General features: G+C 33.8%; 1 protein-coding gene and 1 pseudogene across 1 annotated transcript; one reads left to right on the top strand and one right to left on the bottom strand.

The window, feature by feature from the left end:
• Positions 1-6,585: 6,585 nt before the first annotated feature.
• On the top strand, positions 6,586-6,792 carry LOC131645288 (U2 spliceosomal RNA; annotated as a pseudogene).
• A 49-nt stretch (positions 6,793-6,841) lies between these two features.
• On the bottom strand, positions 6,842-9,054 carry LOC131649545 (probable polygalacturonase). Its single transcript, XM_058919307.1, has 6 exons — positions 9,046-9,054; positions 8,823-8,936; positions 8,394-8,717; positions 8,012-8,313; positions 7,847-7,917; positions 6,842-7,649 (listed from the first exon to the last, which is right to left on the bottom strand). The coding sequence occupies exons 1-6, from the start codon at positions 9,052-9,054 to the stop codon at positions 6,952-6,954; spliced, it is 1,518 nt and encodes a 505-aa protein (XP_058775290.1). The 3' UTR covers positions 6,842-6,951.
• Between the last annotated feature and the right edge of the window lie 11,853 nt (positions 9,055-20,907).

The following is a 20,907-nucleotide window of genomic DNA, read 5'->3' as shown; positions in this document are numbered from 1 at the left end:
CGCCATGCAGGAAGAATCGAATCATTCTCCATAAATGATGTATATGGGATCTTGTACCAAGACCCAAAGGAAAGCACATTATTGGAACCAAATGGATATTCAGAAACAAGTTGAACGAGCAAGGAGATGTGGTAAGAAACAAAGCCAGACTGGTTGCCCAAGGCTATAGTCATCCATAAGGAATTGAATATACTGAAACCTTTGCATATGTGGCCAGGTTAGAATCTATTCATCTTCTTATTTCATTTGTTGTTAATAATATCATTTTATATCAGATGGATGTCAATAGTGCATTCTTGAATGGTTACATAACAGAAGAAGTTTATGTTCATCAACCTCCCGGTTTTGAAAATCATAAAAATTCTGGTTTTATTTATAAACTATAGAAATCTTTGTATGATCTGAAACAGGCTCCTAGAGCATGGTTTGAAAGACTAAGAAACTTTCTTTTGAAAAATAATTTTACAAGAGGAATGGTTGATACAACTCTGTTCTACAAAATATTCATAAATGACATTCTACTTGTTCAAATCTATGTGGATTATATTATTTTTGGTTCTACTAATGCCTATCTTTGTGAGGAAATTTCTAAGTCTATGCAGGAAGAATTTGAAATTAGTTTGATGGGTGAGCTAAAGTTCTTTATGGGAATCCAGATCAATCAAAGTTCAGAAGGAACCTATTTTCATCAAAGCAAGTATACGAAAGAACTTTTGAAAAAGTTTGACTTATCAAAATGTAAAACACTAAGACTTTGATGCATCTGACATGCATTCTTGAGATGGATGCTTCAGGTAAAAAGATCGAAAAGAAGTTGTATAGAGGTATTTATTGGCTCTTTTCTGTATTTGACTGCTTCTAGACCTTACATTCTCTTCATTATATGTTTATGTGCTAGATTCCAATCATATCCTAAAGAATCTCACTTAACAACTATTAAGAGAATCTTCAGATATCTGAAAGAAACTACTAACCTTTGATATATATATATATATATATATATATATATATATATATAATCAAAAGTATACAATTTAATAGGTTATTGTGATGCTGATTATGCTGGAGATAGAATTGAAAGAAAAAACACAAGTGGAAGCTGTCAGTTTCTAGGTGAAAATCTAATTTTATGGTCCAGCAAGAAGTAATCTACAATAGCTCTATCAACTACAGATACTGAGTACATTGTAGCCTCTAGATGTAGCACTCAAGTGCTCTGGATGAAAAATCAATTGGAAGACTATCAGATTAAAGAAGGTAACATTTTTATTTTGTGTGATAACACTTCAGCTATTTGTTTATCAAAGAATCCTATCTTACACTCAAGGGAAAAACATATTGAGATAAAACATCATTTTATAAGAGATTATGTACAGAAGAGTATTTTAAACTTAAAATTTATTGATACAGACCATCAATGGGCTCATATCTTTACAAAACCCCTTACTGAGAACAGATTCGTATTTATTTTGAAAAATTTTAACATGGAATTATTTCCAGAATAAGAATACGATTTTTCCTATGATGGTGTAATGTAAGACTTTGGGAAATAAATTTTGAAGCGTTATCCTTCTAGAGATAGAAGTTTGTATAACTCAGAATTAATCTTTGTCAGATTATAATTTGATAAAATCTAATGGCTAAAATATGAGGAATAGAAAAAGTCATGAGTAAATAGTTGAGACTCTGATGTATGACAGTTGTCACGCATGCAAATATCAAATCTTTGATAAGAATTTTGGGTTTCTCTATATCTTGGGAACATGTGAAGTCATTTCTTTCCCCTTAATATTATTAATTATTGAAATGATTATCCCTTCATGTCGTGTCCCATTTTTTGTGTCGTTTTGGTTCTCCGACTTTTCATAACTGTACCTCTCTTCATTCAAATTGTTTTCTTAAATGTTAAGGTAATAAAATGTGAAGATAATGTAATTTTTGTTGTTTTATACCATAGTGATTTCATACTGATGTTCTTAATCATATTTTCTCACATTGTACTCCCCTTGATAATATCTCTTATCTTTCTCTCGAGGCCAGGATCAGGCATCAAATTTTGTGGCAAACTTTCATCCAAGAGAAGAAAATTAGGAAGTGCTCACTCTTGTCGATAAAAAAAATTTGTATTTCATTATGCTTAAAAAGAAAGTTAATTTACCTCTTACCATCTTTAGCTATCTAAAGGATAAAATCATAACCTCTCGCAAGGGAAAGATCATTTTCATTCCTTTTTTAAGACTTCTTTTTGAAGTTTTTATTCGAAAAAGGATGGTTAAAAATATTTGGAAGGAAGGCTTAACTGACGTCCTTGAGACCGTTTACGGATCAAAGTTGGAGTTAGCTGAAATAGAAATCTAAATTGTTTGACTCGGGAGATGTACTTGGCTTGATTTTTTTATTTTATCTTTGTTGTACTCATCTCTCTCCAGAAGATTGATGAAGAATTTTTTCCTTCATATTTTCATCTCTTCATTTTATCCTTTTCATTCAGTCTTTGTGTGTATTTTACATTATTTTTATTGATGACAAATGAGGAGAAAATGAGTAATGATTTTGATATATCTCTTTTCTAAATAGAACCCAAACATATGAGATATCTTATGGGAACTCTGATATTCAAACAAATCTAAATCTGTGTGCAGACACCGATATATCTTAATTGGCACAAATTCTGATCAAAGGAAGTATTTTCTGATTAAGATTTTCTGGTTCTCATAGCGAGCTTACAAACCTCACTCTAATGAGATTTAAAATCCTAATATATTTAAACTTAGAGGGAGCTTACAAACGTAACTCTGATGTTTCAAACTATTGTGCATCCTTCAGTTTGATTAAACCATGCAATTTCAAATTGATTAAAATTTTCTGGACTATCAAAATTTTCTAAGTCTTACTCTCAGGGGGAGGTTGCAAACCTAACTTTGAAGTAGTCATGAAAATTTTTGATATTATTCTCAAGGGGAACTTGCAAACCTCTCTCTGATATTTTTAACTATTATGTGTTTATCAACGAAAAATTGTTCATCAAAATACATGGTATTGTCATTATCAAAAAGGGGAGATTGTTGGAACAAGTTTGGTTCGTTAACTAATCCTTTAAGTTATGATGATAACAAGTACATTTGTATAAAAAATAATTTTATTCTCTAACGGTCGTTCAATGTGCATAACAAAAAGAAAGCAATTCTGACTTTGAAGAAGTCAAAACTAAATGTACCAAATGTTGAGCTAAACACATACCGAATCTGGAGATCAATAGAAACTGAAGACTCACGTAGTCTGAAGATTAGCGTTATCAGAAGCAAGCATAATCTATTGTAAGAATAATGACTTTGAACTATGAACAAGTTTCATCACTATTTATCATAATGCTCTTATTCAAAGGGATAACTTCTGAAAGAAGATCTTAAAGAAGCAGCAAATCAAGCATCGGGATTATCAAGTCAATGCATCTACAAGAATCTATCAAGAAGACATCTGAGACAGACTATAAACTCTCTACGACTATGATATCTTAAAGCTCCAAACACTAACTCTTATCAAGCTTCATCATAACCTATCAAAAGCCTATGAGTCATGAAGTTAAGTGTGAAGAAAAAGGCAGTGACTCTAACCTCTGATCAAGCCTCACCTCATTCTATCAGAAGCCTCTGAATTATGAAGTTGGATGTGAAGGGAGTTTTTTGTGAAAATATTATTAAAGTACAAAATCAAATGACTACAGTACAACATCCTATCCACTATCTTGCAAGTCAGGATAAAGAATCGTGCATTATAGTGTTACTACTTTCACACAACCCATCATAGTGCTGTTATCGCCACTATACTCTTGCTCTAACTGATGTCTCCAAACATCTATTTGTTGTGTGGATACTCAATCTCTCTTTCTCTAACAAATCTATTTTCTTTATATATGTAAATATAAATTGGAAGGTTGAAAATCATAAGAGACAACATGTAGACTATATTCATAAGAAAAGGTGAAGAATAGAAAGAAAATCGCAAGGGTGCACAAAAGAAAAAGATGCACACAAGAATAAGAACACCTTAAAGATGAACATCATAGCAATGATAAGCAAGTAAGTAAGGAAAAGATACTGCAAGTACTTTAATATCAAAATAATCACCCTCATGAACATGGAGAAAAACAAAACTGAAGAAAATCAGTGAGGGTATTCATTGAAGATATGTCTTGGTGCACAAAGGCTAATATCAAAGATAAGTATAGTTGGCTGCAGTTCACACACAAGTAAGATTATACCCAACCAGGAGCAGCTATGAAGAAGAAAATGGAAGATAAGGAAAATACATAAAGCATGATCATCATTTAGAAACCTTAGTTTTCATCAAAGTGATCAGAGTAAGGAATGCAAAGCAATGATCATTAAAGAAATATGGGAAGAGCATAATTAAGAAGTAAATCTCTGCAAAAGACAATAAAGAGGAAAAAGTTCTTAAAATCATACATTCCTTATTTCTTTCTATTATGTAAACCTAGAATGTAAATTTGTGTATCTTCTTAACTAAGAAGCACTCTTATAAACACAAATTTGTTTTAACCAAGTTAGGTTAATTTCCTCAAGAGACCAGTTGGTCAGAATTCTTGAGATGTTAATGATGGTTTGTCATTGAGGTTAATTTCCTTAAGAGACCAATTGGTCAGAATTCTTGAGATGTCAATGACAGTTTGTCATTGAGTTTGATTTCCTCAAAAAGACGATTTGGTCAGAATTCTTGAGATGTCAATGATGGGTTGTGATTAAGGTTGATTTCCTCAAGAGACCAGTTGGTCAGAATTGTTGAGATATCAATGACGGTTTGTCATGGAGACTGATTTCCTCAGGAGACAAGTTGGTCAAAATTCTTGAGATGTCAATAATAGTTTGTCATTGAGGATGTAATCAAAGGGTTTTTTATTAATAGATTAAACCTTGTTGATAAGGCAAAATCACTTTGGTGGGTGGATTGGACTAACATTGTTTACGGTGATCTAGGATAAAAATCTTGCCTCTTTTATTATCGTTGTATACCTTGTATATGAATATTGTTTTGAATATGAATCTTCCCCCAACTGACTGACATTTGATCTCCTTTAGTTGTTTGACGTCCAAAATTCCTAAGATGACATGTAGTCACGTCACTGACATTTGGAGACATGCTCAGAGCCACCACTTAAGGGACACGCCTTACGCGGAAAGGACTTGCCTTGTGCAAGGGAGATGCCTCTTGCTTAAGGAACTCAGTTGAATAAGAGGCACATATCTAAATCACTTCTCCCTTTCCAAATCTTCATGTTTGAGGTACTATGTAGTGGTATATCTATAAAAGGTCCTTGAGAGGCTATAGATGCATCACTTTACCTTAGAGTCTTCCTAATTGTCCATTCACGAGATCAACCATCTATTTATCAAATGTGTCACGCCTTTATTAAAAGTGTCGCCCATATGTAGAATAAGCCGCCTAACATGAGAGAATGGGTAAGTGGCGTGTCTATGATCCATTTTAATGTAGAATGAGTCATGGGGAAGTTAATTATGCTCCATGGATATCAGGAGATTAATTGCTCATTCCCCAATCTTTTTAGAAGTTGTTACTATTGCCACGAGGCCTAGGATCCATGTCCAATTCGGCTATAAATACCTCAATGTTAAAGCTGAGAGGACAATCTGATTCTCACAAAAAAAATCACATACATAGAGCTTCTTACCCCTTATGCCATCTATCTCTCAACCCACAATATATCTTAAAATCTTTGACAGTTCTTAATCACTAGGGGTTATTAATCACTAGGGGTTATCATGTATTGCAATTTTGAGCAAGTACAATAATATACAAGGATTGTGACGAGAGTGGTGAAATAGTTGGGCTGGATACCATGGTGATAAGTGAGAGCTATGGAGTCATTGTATTGAGACTTCTATGCGGGTAAATGGGATGATAGATTAACGGTTTGTCGAACGAAAATTTTCAAGAGTTTCACTTTCAACAGTTCTGAAAACTCTAATAGTGACGACAACATGGATAATGATTTTATTGTGATGTCTTCTTACTCAGGGCTAGTGAAACCTCTAATGGTGAGCTCAAAAGTGAGCCGAATTCCTTTCGTATGGATATGGCAACTATCTGCTCGTTGTATCATAGTCATGCACCGGTAAGGTTGTTTTGCAAGGTTTATACATATACAAGTTTGAGGATAAAGATCATGTGTTGTCGGAGCCATGCATGGAAGACATGATAGTTTGTCTGCTACACCCACGAGGATGAAAGTTTTAAAGGTGATCTACATAGCTCCTTCCCAACTACACCCAAACAGTCGTGCTTTTGTGAGAGGGTTTGAGATTCTCTGTGAGACTTTGGGAATTACACCTATGGTAGATTTTGGAGTGGTGCAGATACACCTTTCGACATTGATTATTGAAGTTGTGAAAAATGTTAGGCTTAGATAGTGTGTACCAAACTCTTGGTAGAGTTAAACACCTTAAAGTATGGGTTTTGGGCTTCGATCAGGCAAAAGCTCAAACCAGGAAAGGTACATTTATAATGTTCAAATAATTTTTAGTGTTATCACTTTCTATGGCTATTCCCATCGCTCTATATTGGCTACTGTATCATAAAATCAAGTGTAGTATTTGTTCTTATCAATTTAATATGTGATATGTGGGTCAATGGTCTACACGATATTAAATTTATTTCTAGAGAGAAAGAAGCCACCACAGTAGCTTAGTAGCTTGCTATTGAGTCTCTTGCGTATTGCTTTTGCGTTGCACTAAAGCAATTGATGGCGCACCCCACCCATAAAAAATGAATGCATGATAGTATTTCTGATTGCATGGACAGTATATCATGGAACCTTTTGCTCTCATGGTATAATACACTAGTATATGATAAAGTTAACCTTCAATTCAAATACATCCATATTATTTTATTAAACAAAATATTACATCCAAATCATTAGAAGACACTACTTTGGTAGGAACAGATCTTGAACTGAACATTTTCAATGGGCAGTTTGTCAATTGGAAAAGGACAGTCCAACTTCTTTTTCCCTGGCAGTAATTCACAAGGTTTAGGGCTCACATTACTTGTAACTCCAGCAACGTCTGTGCAATTCCATGGAAGCTTCTTCTGTGCACTCATTTCAATAGTCGCATTAGAAATACATATTCCTGTAAAAGGGTCATTTGAAATCCCTTCTAGTTTCGCCGCATATGTCACATTCTTTGCAGTAACATCTCTATAATTAATTCCACTAATTTTAGGCAATGCTTTTGAGTCATATCCTTTATCAGGGTGTGATTTATAATCACCTGTCATCCAAAACACATATTTCATTGTCTTCAAGTTCATTCCTTTAACAAAAATGTCCTTCACAAATGCGCCTCTACCGACGGCTGTTTTGATTCTAACAGCTGATTCAGTGTTGATAGCAGTTACGTCTTCAACTCTTACATCTTGGATTCCACCTGACATTTCACTCCCTAATGCAACCATAGCACTATAAGGTGATATACATGTTAGCCTTCTTATGATAATTTGTTGAGATGGCTTTCCAACTTTGATCCCATACTCATCAATTCCACTTTTTATTGCAATACAATCATCACCAGAGACAATGTAGTTGTCTTCAATCCTAACATTTGTACATGAATCTGTTGAGACGGAAATTTTTTTGGAAATCAAATAGTTGTTAGTAGTTTTATATGAAACACAGATACGGACACACACGTGAACACCTAACAGACTCTGATGATAACCTCAGAAAATAAATAAATTAAATTGAATTACTTAATTGAACATAATCATTTGTGTATGCATCAGACACCTAATGGAAGTATATATTCATTACCAGGGTCTATGCCATCTGTGTTTGGAGAGTCAATTGGTGCAAGGATGGTGAGTCCATTTATAATGATGTCACTGAACAAATAAAGCTTGATCAGATATAGTTATATACATAAAGAAAAAAGAATGCACTTAGGTTGAGAACAATTGAAATGGTGAATTAACAAACCTGCTGTAAATTGGATGGACAAACCAAGCTGGGGAATTAACCAAAGTAAGATTAGATATTTGGATTTGATTAGAGTACATGAGTTCAATCATGTTAGGTCTAGTGATTTTCAATTCATGCTTGTTGAACTTGTTCCACCAATAAGATCCTTGTCCATCAATTGTTCCGTTGTTACCGGTAATTACAACATCGGTAAGATTAGTTCCAAAAATGAGACTGCTAGACCATCTATCAGTAATTACACCATCTCGGCCTTTTCCGTAAGATGGTAAAACAGGAAGTTGGGGCCATTCTGATTCATCCTGTGTCATATAAATGACTCTTTAATTGAATATAAAATTTCCAAATGCTAAAAAAATAAAAGTTATCAAATATATTATACCTGAGATGCAAGAATGACAGCGTCTTTTTGGAGAAAAAGAGTGAAATGGCTTGTGAGGTTGAAGCTTCCAGTTAACCATTTACCTGGTGGAACAATAAGTTGTGCACCGCCATCATTTGCATATTGGCTTAGGTTAGTTATTGCTGAATTAAAAGCCTTTGTGTTAGAGGTTTTTCCATCACCAACACCACCAAAATCTGTCAAAACTGCACTGTGTTTTCTGCAATTGGTTGCAGGGTAATTGAAATCGTTTAATTCGCTACTTGGTTTTCCGCTTTCTACTACTGATCCCAGTATCAAAACTATAGAAATCACACCAATAACCTAAACAAATTTCCAAATCAATTATAAGTGTATATGATAAAATAATAATGATAACTACAAGAAAAGTTAATAAAATAAATAGATGTGTATACGAATGAAAATTACATAGAAATTTTCAAATCTTGAAATCTTCATGTTTTGATGATATATGGAACTTGTGAGGAAAACAGATGTATAGTTGAGGTATATATAGAGAGAAATCGGATTATGACTAAAATTCTGATATGCATTATTAAGAGAAAATATTTCAATAACTATGTAAACTTTTTTGCGCAGTCAATTAGATTTTTTAAAAGAGGTTAACTAGAGTACACTTTTAGTGTTTTACACGTGTCATCTAATTAAAATGAATTATTTTGACATATAATTAAGCAATTAAAAATAAAATAATAAATTGTAATCAAATTATTTTAATAATTATTTCTGTCATGTTTTTCTTTTTTAAGGTGTCAAAATAATTCACTCTAATTGAAAGATGATGTAAAATTATTTTAGACGGATGGTGTATTTCAATTAATTTCACTTTAAAAATTAAAATCAATAAGAAAAAAATTTAGATACAATTCTTTCTATAATATGACAAATGTACTTAAATATAATTTAAAAAGTGAAAATAGAAAAAATTTGCATGTGTAAGAGAAAATTAACATTTGTCATATTTTCATTGAAAAATTGTAACAACCACACCTAAAGAATTGTATATAAATTTTATTCAATTAATAAGTAATTTGATTTGATGTATTTGTACTACAATTTATATAAATTAAATGTATTTTTTACCAACAAAAAGAGTAAAATTAATAAATAATTTGATTTGATGTATTTGCACTACAATTTATATCAGTTAAATATTATTATTTTTTGTAAAAAAAAAATGTTATATTTTGACTTAACATGCCCATTATTATTATTACTATTATTATTATTATTTATTATTATTATTTTTTAAATAATGAAAATTATATTCTCAATATAAATTAATACTTCCGCTAGGGTAATAGAAATGGTTGATAAAGTGATCAAATTACTTCTTTACACGATGAAGTGAACTTCTAATGTGGTGGAACGGAGTGAATCTGCAATGTTAATACTCTTACGCTTAAGTAAGTTTGAGAATATAACGGAGTATAGTGAACTATGGTTAAAATATACTTCGAGCTTCGTATGGGATTCCTTCTATATATATATATATATATATATATATATATATATATATATATATATATATATATATATATATATATATATATATATATATATATATATATATATATATATAGAGAGAGAGAGAGAGAGAGGTAACTTAGAATTACATTGTAATCCCATCGTGGAACACACGGGGTGGGGGTCAGATGATATCTAATGGTTGATGATTACCCATGGCACATCGAGTGTGGGGATTCAGATGTTGCTTGTGTTGTACCATCAATGCCTTAATAAGACCAATTTAGGTTTATAATTGGGCCTTCTCTTTATTAGGCTTGTGGCCGATCCATAATAGTTTCCCCAAAGACTTGTTGTGGCATAACAACATAAAGTCTTTCAGAATACTAGGTCGGGTTCCTTGTGACGGGTTTAGTGTTTGCAAAAACGGAATTAAATGCTAGTCTCATTATTGAGACGCTTCACAAAAATGACTCTTCTTTCGGGCCACTTATTTGCCCCTCTCACCTCGCTATTTAAGGTCATTTCTTCTTTCAAATAACTTTTCTACTTCTTTGTGCAAAATGTATCTTTCTTTTCCTTTTGCAAATTATGATTGCATCTCCTTGAGCCCTGATAATTCATATTTTGTACTCTCTGGCCATTATTATCAGCAAATATTCTTTTTTTTAGATTCATTGAGTAATTAATATGTGCGCCTAAGAGAGGGGGTGAATTAGGTGATGGTAGATTTTTGTTCTTTTATTCTTTTATGATCTTGTTGAGTGTGTTGAAAGCAATAAAAGCGGAAAGTAAATGAACACACGATGTATACTGGTTCCCCTCACAGGTCGAGAGTACTCCAGTCCCCTTGCCAACAAGCAAGAGATTTTACTATAATGTTATGACTCTTACAAGACTCTTCCTAGTCCTTCTAAAGAGACAACCACCAAGAACACCCTTCTTGGATTTCAATAAGTCCTTAAGAGAACACCCTCCCTAAGGATACCTCTTGTTTCCAAAACTATGGACAACAAGGTTACAACCTTACAATCTTATATCCACACTTGGAACAATAAGATGTAATCAATACAAACATAAAGAATTACAAGTGATTGAATATATTTGGTAATAAGTAAAGTTTTCTCACAATAGGTTATTATGTACTCAATGGAAATGATGAAGAAAATTTTCTAAGTATATGAAAGTGTATGCTGAAAATTTTCTTTAAAGAAGTTTGAACACAATGGAAATTTGAGAGCAAGAGCACAACAAAAATGATTATGAAAAAATGATAGTATATGTGTGTTTTTTAAAAGGAAGAAAGAAGCCTTTATATATGATAAAACACCCTTCCAAAAGGCTGCAAAAACATTTTCAAAAAGATGCAAACTCATGGCTAAAAAGAAATTTCGTATGGCTGAAGAAATAATGAAAAGATGTGATGCTTCAGCAGTAATCGGTTACCAGAAGTAGGGTAACCGGTTACCCAATTGCAACGTTCATATTTTTCAAATTTTTAACAGGGTAACCGATTACTGAAACCAGGGTAATCGATTACCCATACAAAAACCAGAGAGAGATCTTTTGAGAAACTCAGTAACCGGTAACCAAAGCTTCAGTAACCGATTACTTCAACTACAAAACCAAAAAAACACTTTGAAAAAAGCTTTTTATGTTGAAATGAGTTTTACCAAAAGCCTTTTAAATGCAATGCATGTTATGTGTGATATTTCCATTGATTACACAATTATATCTAAGTGAGTTTTTCTTTAACTTATTTACCTTACAATTGATCAAGATATATTGAAGATTAAACTTGTATATTGAGAGAATTCTTGATCCAAGTCCTTTGCCAAAAGCTATGGTGATGTTTTGTCTTCATCAAAAACCCTTGAAGAAGCTTGTCTTCACATTCTCCCCCTTTTTGATGATGACAAACCAATCTTAGATGAAAATATGAATAATATTGCTTTTGCCTTATGATTGACTTTTGCTCCCCCTATCACCAATACTCCCCCTTTATGTAAGAGTATTTCTTGATTTTGAAAATTAAGTATTCTTGAGCTTCTTGAGCTACATATGGTTAGTAAAAGCAATCATATAATTTTGAGATCTTTCTCCCCCTTTGTCATTAACAAAAAGGAAAGAAAGACTAATAAAAGTTAGAATGCATAAAAGTTACAAAGAATATAGAAGATATTTTGAAACCAAACATAACTCAAATTTAATAATTCAAAACATACTAGCATAATGCAAACATTGTTTTTAGAACATGAAATTTAAACACACAACTTTGATGAAAATAACATAAAAGTAGAACAAACAAAGATGATAAAACATAAGCAAAATGATAATATGAAATGAAATGACTATTCTTGCTCATCCATGTTCTCTTCCTCTTCCTCCTCTTCTTCCTCTTCATTTTGGTTGTGAAGCATATCTATTTGGAGTTGCATGTTGTTAAACCGGTTGATCATATAGGTGTCCATAGCACACACCTTGTTGTAGGTTAACATTTGAAGATTGTAGATAGCTTCATTTGTGTATCCTCCTTCGGGTATATCGGGAGGTTGGTAGTGAACATTTGGTTGTTGTGGTTCAACATCTCGATAAACAAACCGACCTTCCCGGTTTTGAAAAATGCCGGTATTTTTGGTGATGGTTGAAGTGTCGATCTCATTGTCATTAGTCATCATGATTTTAGGTTCCCTTCTTAGAGCAATATCAAATTGAGGCAAAAGGCGAGAAATCATTCTAGCATAGGGTAGGCCACCCGTCAATTTGAGTTGATGTTCCATATTCCTTAAAATCAAAGTTGCCCAATCAAGTTTAATGCGGTTTTTGACCGCAAACATAATCATCAACTCGGTATCACTCACTTGAGAGTGGTTAGAGTGTTTTGGAATCAAAATATAGCTAATGAAAAAGTGAAGCACTCGATCACTTACGGTTAAATTCTTTGCCGGTAAAACCAAACGGTCCGCCGTGTTAGCCTTGGCCGCGAAACTCTCCCTAACCGATTCTCTTGAAATGTCATAAAAGTAGCCATACCTAGTATAGTTCTCCCATGGAGGTAACATACCGTGAATGATAGCTAAGCCGGTAGTAGGCATAGTTGAAAACTCCCTAAATTCTTCTAAGGTCATGGAAATTTGTTTCCCTTGAACCTCACTAGACAAAGATAGATCATTCCCAATTTCAAAAGAACAATAAAAATCTTTCACTAAATCCGCATATATTTCTCCATGGTCACTAACAAATCTATCCACTTTTTGATATCTAAGCAATTCCGGAAATTGGAAACTAGTGTTAGGAAATTTATGCAACATACCATACTTTGTTGCCATTAGAGGTCTCTTGCGGACATTGAAGGTGAGACGTCGAGCTTTCAAGGAAGGTGCTGCCGGATGCCTTGAAGAATCTTCATCCATATGCTTGTTGCTTCTTGAAGATCTCATGATGAAAGTGAGGGTTTGGAGATGATAGAGATGTTAGGTTATGGAGGGTTTGAAATATATAATAGGTAGAGTTTATGGGAATTTGAGAGATGTTAAGAGTAGTTATGAGAGTTGAATGTGAAGGTTGAATGTGAAGATTGAATGAATTGAATGTGAAAGTTATGAGAGGTTTGAATGAGTTGAATGAGATTTATGAGAGGTAGGTGGAAGAGATAAAAAGGAGATTTGAGGAGAGAGGAAATAAAATAAAAAATATGATGCATGCATGTATGCCACATATGCAATATAGGAGAAAAAATAAAGTAAAAACACATTTAAATAACCTAAAAACGTGAACAAAACAGAGCTGGACGCAAGGTAATCGGTTACTGGGGTTTAGGTAACCGGTTACTCAAAGTGAAAAAAAAAAACAATTTTTGCGCAAAACTCCCAGGGTAACCGATTACTCTCATCTGGGTAACCGATTACTGATGCAAAAAATGCAAAAATACATAAAATAAACATAGGAAAAACATGATAAGCATAGAAAGAAAGCACCTTAATATTTTGGTGAAGATTCAGGCTAGATCACTTTCATCCAGAATGCCAAGTTCTCGACGGATTTTATAGAAAGCATCTTTTGGAAGCGGCTTTGTGAAGATATCAGCAAGTTGATTTTGCGTATCTACAAATGTTATCTCAACATCACCTTTGAACACGTGATCTCGTATGAAATGATGTCTGATATCTATGTGTTTTGTGCGGGAGTGCATCACTGGATTTTTTGTTATGTTGATCGCGCTTGTGTTATCACATCTTAGAGGAACACACCCAAGGTTTAAACCATAGTCAAGCAGTTGTTGTTTGAGCCATAAGATTTGAGCGCATCCACTTCCGGCTGCAATATATTCAGCCTCAGCAGTACTAAGAGCCACGCTTGCTTGTTTCTTGCATGACCATGACACTAGAGCATTTCCCAAAATGTGACACGTTCCACTGGTGCTTTTGCGATCAGTTTTACAACCTGCATAGTCAGCATCAGAATAACCAACTAAAGTATTTATACTACCTTTAGGATACCATAAGCCGACGTTGGTTGTTCCTTTTAGATATTTAATGATTCGTTTGACTGCTGCAAGGTGAGATTCCTTAGGGTTGGCTTGATATCTGGCACATAAGCAGACGCTAAACATTATATCTGGTCGACTTGCCGTTAAGTATAAAAGTGAGCCGATCATTCCACGATATTTTGTGATGTTGACAGGATTGCCTGGTTCATCTGGATCAAGGTAGGTGCCAGATCCCATTGGTGTTGCACTATCTTTACTATTTTCCATCTCAAATTTCTTGATTAGTTCTTTGCAATATTTTGACTGATTGATGAAGATTCCATGCTTGAGTTGTTTTATTTGGAGACCAAGAAAGAAATTTAATCTTCCCATCATGGACATTTCAAATTCTCCTTGCATCATTGAAGAAAACTCTTTGCACATTTCATGGTTAGTCGAACCAAACACAATATCATCTACATAAATTTGTACAAGTAAAGTATGACGATTGAATTTTTTAATGAAAAGAGTAGTATCTACTTTACCCTTTACAAACCCTTTTTCGATTAGGAAGGTACTTAGTCGATCATACCAAGCCCTTGGTGCTTGTTTTAGCCCATATAATGCTTTCTTTAGTTTGAAGACATGAGTAGGATGCTTGTAGTCTTCAAACCCGGGGGGTTGCTTTACATAAACTTCTTCATTGATGATACCATTGAGAAAAGCACTTTTTACATCCATTTGGAAAAGTTCAAAGTCTAATGAGCATGCATACGCAAGAAGTAATCTTATCGCCTCCAATCTAGCTACTGGAGCAAAGGTTTCTTCAAAGTCAATACCTTCTTCTTGATTGTACCCTTGTGCCACTAATCTTGCCTTGTTTCGAGTAATTATACCATTTTCGTCCATCTTATTCTTGAATACCCATTTGGTTCCAATGATACGTTTGTTTCCCGGATTAGGAACAAGTTCCCAAACATCGTTTCGCTCGAATTGATTTAACTCTTCTTGCATGGCAAGAATCCATTGATCATCTTCTAGTGCTTGAGATACCTTGGATGGTTCTATTTGTGAAACAAAAGCCATGTGTAAGCAAGCATCTTTGAGATTTAATCTTGTTGCAACTCCTTGGCTAATATCACCAATAACTTTATCAATAGGGTGATCTCTATGCGTTCTCCATTCTTTTGGTAGATCATTGGTGTTTGATTCTTGTTGTATGCTTTCTTGTTGAACACTTTCTTGTTGAACACTTTCTTGTTGAACTTTCGGTGCCTTCACAATTGTTTCATTTGAAAGTTCTTCCGAGGGTAAATCTAAAGAATCATCATCATCACAAACAACTATTTCCTCCTTGGAGGTGTTAGTCTCATCAAACGATACATGCATAGATTCTTCAATAGTTAAAGTTCTTTTATTATAAATTCTATATGCTTTACTAGAAAGAGAATAACCAAGAAATATACCTTCGTCGGATTTCTCATCAAACTTACCAAGATTGTCTTTGTCATTGTTGAGAACAAAGCACTTGCATCCAAAAATGTGAAAGTGAGCAATGTTTGGCTTTCTTCCTTTGAAGAGTTCATATGGAGTCTTCTTTAAGATAGGTCTAATGATTACTCGATTTCCAACATAACATGCCGTACTAACCGCATCCGCCCAAAAGTATTTAGGAAGATTTGCATCACTAAGCATTGTTCTTGCAAGTTCTATTAGAAACCTATTTTTCCTTTCAACTACTCCATTTTGTTGTGGAGTTCTTAGTGCTGAAAAATTATGAGAGATACCATGTTCTTCACAAAATTCTTCAAATGATGCATTTTGAAATTCTCCACCATGATCACTTCTTATGGATACAATCTTTAATGACTTCTCATTTTGGATTTGTTTTGCATACTTTTTAAAGGCTTTAAAAGCATCACTTTTCTGCACAAGAAACAAAGTCCAAGAATATCTAGAATAATCATCAACAATAACTAAAGCGTATACATTACCTCCGAAGCTTCTTGTCCTTGATGGACCAAATAGATCCATATGCAACAATTGAAGTGGTCTTGTTGTAGTCACCACATTCTTTGGTTTGAAAGATGATTTGGTCTGCTTTCCCTTTTGACATGCATCACATAATTTATCTTTGACAAACTTTATCTTAGGTAAGCCAATAACAAGATCATGTTTGGTTAACTTATTTAAATGATCCATATGAATATGGGCTGCTCTTTTATGCCATAACCATGATTCATTATTGTTTACCAAAAGACATTTTACTTTCAAAGATAAATCATTTAACGAAATCATAAAAATGTTATTAATTCTTGTACCTTTGAGTTTTACCTCATTGGTGACTTCATCGATGATCAAGCATTCCTCCTTAGTGAATTTGATCTTGAAGCCTTTGTCACAAAGTTGGCTAATGCTTAGAAGATTATGCTTTAGTCCTTCAACATAAAGAACATCTTCAATGGATGTGAAAGGTGGTGCACCAACTTTGCCTTTGCCAAGAATTCTTCCCTTATTGTTGTCTCCATAAGTGACAAAACCCTTGGCCTTTAACCTTAGATCTGAAAATTGGTTTAAGTCTCCCGTCATATGCTTTGAACAACCACTATCTAGATACCATAGGTTTGAAGTGGTCTTCAAGCAAGCCTGCAAAACAAATTAAGTTTTGTTAGGTACCCAAGTGGCTTTGGGTCCATCATAGTTAGTTCCTTTCTTCACCCATACATAATGTCCACTAGGTACACTAAAGTTTCTTACATAACAAGCATTGGGTGTGTGACCAATAATACCACAATAAAAACAAGTAGGTTCAAAGTTACTTCTATATCTAGGAGGATAAGATTTCTTCTTAATAAAGTTCTTCCTTTTAGGATAATGTTGCATTACTTTAGGCTTGATCACTTTCTCTTGAATTGGTTGGTTACTAGCTTTGACAAAGATAGTCTTGTTGGATGTTGGTTTATCAAATTTAGAGAAACCAAGTCCGCTCTTATCATTGGAGTATCTTTGTGTGCTAAGAACATTTTCCAATCCAATTTGCCCTTTTTCATATCTTTCTAAAACACGTTTTAATTGGAAAATTTGGAAGGAAAGTGATTCACAATTCTTGCATGCAACATTATCTTCTTGAACACTAATCATTTTTTCTTTGTCATCTTTATGTTCTTCTTCAATTATCTTAACCTTTTCTTCTAAAGATGATATTATCTTCTTTTGAGATGAGATAGTTTTATAGAGAATTTTACACTCATTTAACAATTCATTTATTGCATCTTGTGCACCATTATTAAAAAGAGAATCATCGTAACTAACCTCGCCTTCTTCATCATCGGAGTGGTGTGATGCCATCAATGCTAGATTTGCACTTTCGTCACTATCGGAGTCCGATGAAGAACTTACTTCATTATCTTCCCATGCTATGTAGGCACTTTTCTTTTTGAATTCCTTCTTGCCTTTGAATCCATTCTTCTTAGAAAATTTTGGACACTCCGGCTTTATGTGTCCTTGTTTCCCACATTCATAGCATGTTACTTCTTGTGATGAAGTGGATGCTTCTTTATCCTTATGCTTTGAGAATTTCTTCCTTTTGACAAAGTTAGCATTATCAATATTATTTTTATTACCAAAAAATTTGCCTAACCTTTTTACAAGAAGCAAGAAGTTTTCATCTTCATCCGATGCATTTTTCATTTTGCTTTCTTTTGAATCTACTTTTAATGCAATGCCTTTGGATTTCTTCTCTAAGTTCTCATGCTTTTCCAATCTTCCAAGTTCTGTCTCATATTCTTGAAGTTTTCCAAATAGTGTTGCGGAAGTAAGTTTTGATAAATTCTTCTTTTCGGATATCGCCGTCACTTTTGGTTGCCACTCCCTTGTCAAAGATCTGAGCACTTTAAGATTAAGTTCTTCGGTAGTAAGAGTCTTACCAAGTGCCTTCAAGTGATTTGTCAAATGTACGAATCGTTTTTGCAAATCGAGAATAGTTTCTCCAGGCTTCATTCTAAACAGTTCGTACTCTTGGCTTAAAGTATTCAATCTTGATCTTTTAACTTCAGCGGTACCTTCATGAGTTTCTACAAGAGTATCCCAAATTTCTTTTGATGTTGTACATGTTGATACTCGGAAGAATTCATCCATACTAAGAGCACCATGAAGAAGACTGATCGCCTTTTTGTCAGCAAGAACCCTTTTTCTATCATTATCATCCCATGACGCTTTAGGTTTCTCCGATCCAACACCATTAACGACCGTTGTAGGAACATGAGGACCTTGTAGGACAGCCTCCCAAACTTCTTCTCCTTGTGCTTCTAGATGAGCCTTCATTTGGATTTTCCAAAAGTCAAAATATTCACCACAAAACAATGGAGGCTTGTTGTTAGAACCACCATCTTTGAAAACCGGTCTTTGATTTGCGGAAGCCATTCTGGATCTTTAGGAACAAGTTACCTATAACTTGCTCTGATGCCAAATGTTAGTTAATATGTGCGCCTAAGAGGGGGGGTGAATTAGGTGATGGTAGATTTTTGTTCTTTTATTCTTTTATGATCTTGTTGAGTGTGTTGAAAGCAATAAAAGCGGAAAGTAAATGAACACACGATGTATACTGGTTCCCCTCACAGGTCGAGAGTACTCCAGTCCCCTTGCCAACAAGCAAGAGATTTTACTATAATGTTATGACTCTTACAAGACTCTTCCTAGTCCTTCTAAAGAGACAACCACCAAGAACACCCTTCTTGGATTTCAATAAGTCCTTAAGAGAACACCCTCCCTAAGGATACCTCTTGTTTCCAAAACTACGGACAACAAGGTTACAACCTTACAATCTTATATCCACACTTGGAACAATAAGATGTAATCAATACAAACATAAAGAATTACAAGTGATTGAATATATTTGGTAATAAGTAAAGTTTTCTCACAATAGGTTATTATGTACTCAATGGAAATGATGAAGAAAATTTTCTAAGTATATGAAAGTGTATGCTGAAAATTTTTCTTTAAAGAAGTTTGAACACAATGGAAATTTGAGAGCAAGAGCACAACAAAAATGATTATGAAAAAATGATAGTATATGTGTGTTTTTTAAAAGGAAGAAAGAAGCCTTTATATATGATAAAACACCCTTCCAAAAGGCTGCAAAAACATTTTCAAAAAGATGCAAACTCATGGCTAAAAAGAAATTTCGTATGGCTGAAGAAATAATGAAAAGATGTGATGCTTCAGCAGTAATCGGTTACCAGAAGTAGGGTAACCGGTTACCCAATTGCAACGTTCATATTTTTCAAATTTTTAACAGGGTAACCGATTACTGAAACCAGGGTAATCGATTACCCATACAAAAACCAGAGAGAGATCTTTTGAGAAACTCAGTAACCGGTTACCAAAGCTTCAGTAACCGATTACTTCAACTACAAAACCAAAAAAACAATTTGAAAAAAGCTTTTTATGTTGAAATGAGTTTTACCAAAAGCCTTTTAAATGCAATGCATGTTATGTGTGATATTTCCATTGATTACACAATTATATCTAAGTGAGTTTTTCTTTAACTTATTTACCTTACAATTGATCAAGATATATTGAAGATTAAACTTGTATATTGAGAGAATTCTTGATCCAAGTCCTTTGCCAAAAGCTATGGTGATGTTTTGTCTTCATCAAAAACCCTTGAAGAAGCTTGTCTTCACAGCTATTTTAGGTCATTTCTTCTTTCAAATAACTTTTCTACTTCTTTGTGCAAAATGTATCTTTCTTTTCCTTTTGCAAATTATGATTGCATCTCCTTGAGCCCTGATAATTCATATTTTGTACTCTCTGGCCATTATTATCAGCAAATATTCTTTTTTTTAGATTCATTGAGTAATGAATGTATTTGGTCTATATAAAAGACTAGATACATTCATTATTCAATGAACCTAAAAAAGAATATTTGCTTATAATAATGGCCTGAGGGAGTATGTTCCTTATCTTCTTTGGATTTTGCATTCCTTTGGTTCCCCATACTTCCAAATAACCCTTCTTCTTAACTGTTTTCTTAAATTTCCAGCTTTTACCATATACTATTTCTCCTTATTTACATACAATTATATTTCCTTCCTTGTTCTATGAATGACTGAAGTAAGAAATAAACATTCAAATATTGTAGACATGCATACTGGTGAAGGAAAAGTGATGCGTCATCCCACATTGGAATAGTAGACCTAGAAATGCCAAATATTGTTGCTTTAGCAGTTAACCAACTCATTGCGAACCTCATTACCCTCAATGATTGTTCTGCCTCTAGTGGAGAATCTATTGAAGATGGCATCAAACCTTTGAATTCTCATTTTGGAATAAGTATAGACAATTCTATAGAAGGAATCAAAGGGATGAACTATGATCATCGTGTTACTAAGGATGTTGTTGTTGGTCCCTTTTCTCTCAACAACATATGAAAAATATGGATTTTGCTGAGACTAGATGGGATGAACCAAGGACTCGCCTCTCTATTAGTTCATTTAGGTCAATAAATGGTCGGGATCTTAATGATAAGGAGGTTTAGGATCATCTCGACTTCCAAAC

The sequence above is a fragment of the Vicia villosa genome, linkage group LG1 (genome assembly GCF_029867415.1).
Source record: "Vicia villosa cultivar HV-30 ecotype Madison, WI linkage group LG1, Vvil1.0, whole genome shotgun sequence".
NCBI lineage: Eukaryota > Viridiplantae > Streptophyta > Magnoliopsida > Fabales > Fabaceae > Vicia > Vicia villosa.
This window is presented reverse-complemented; position numbering and strand designations above follow the sequence as displayed.

Bases quoted from the DNA above. Each gene is read 5' to 3' on its own strand.
- LOC131649545 (XM_058919307.1), bottom strand. The intron at 8,314-8,393 runs GTATAATATATT...TATATGACACAG, and splicing joins CTGTCATTCTTGCATCTCAG to GATGAATCAGAATGGCCCCA. The intron at 7,918-8,011 runs GTTTGTTAATTC...TTATTTGTTCAG, and splicing joins GTCCATCCAATTTACAGCAG to TGACATCATTATAAATGGAC.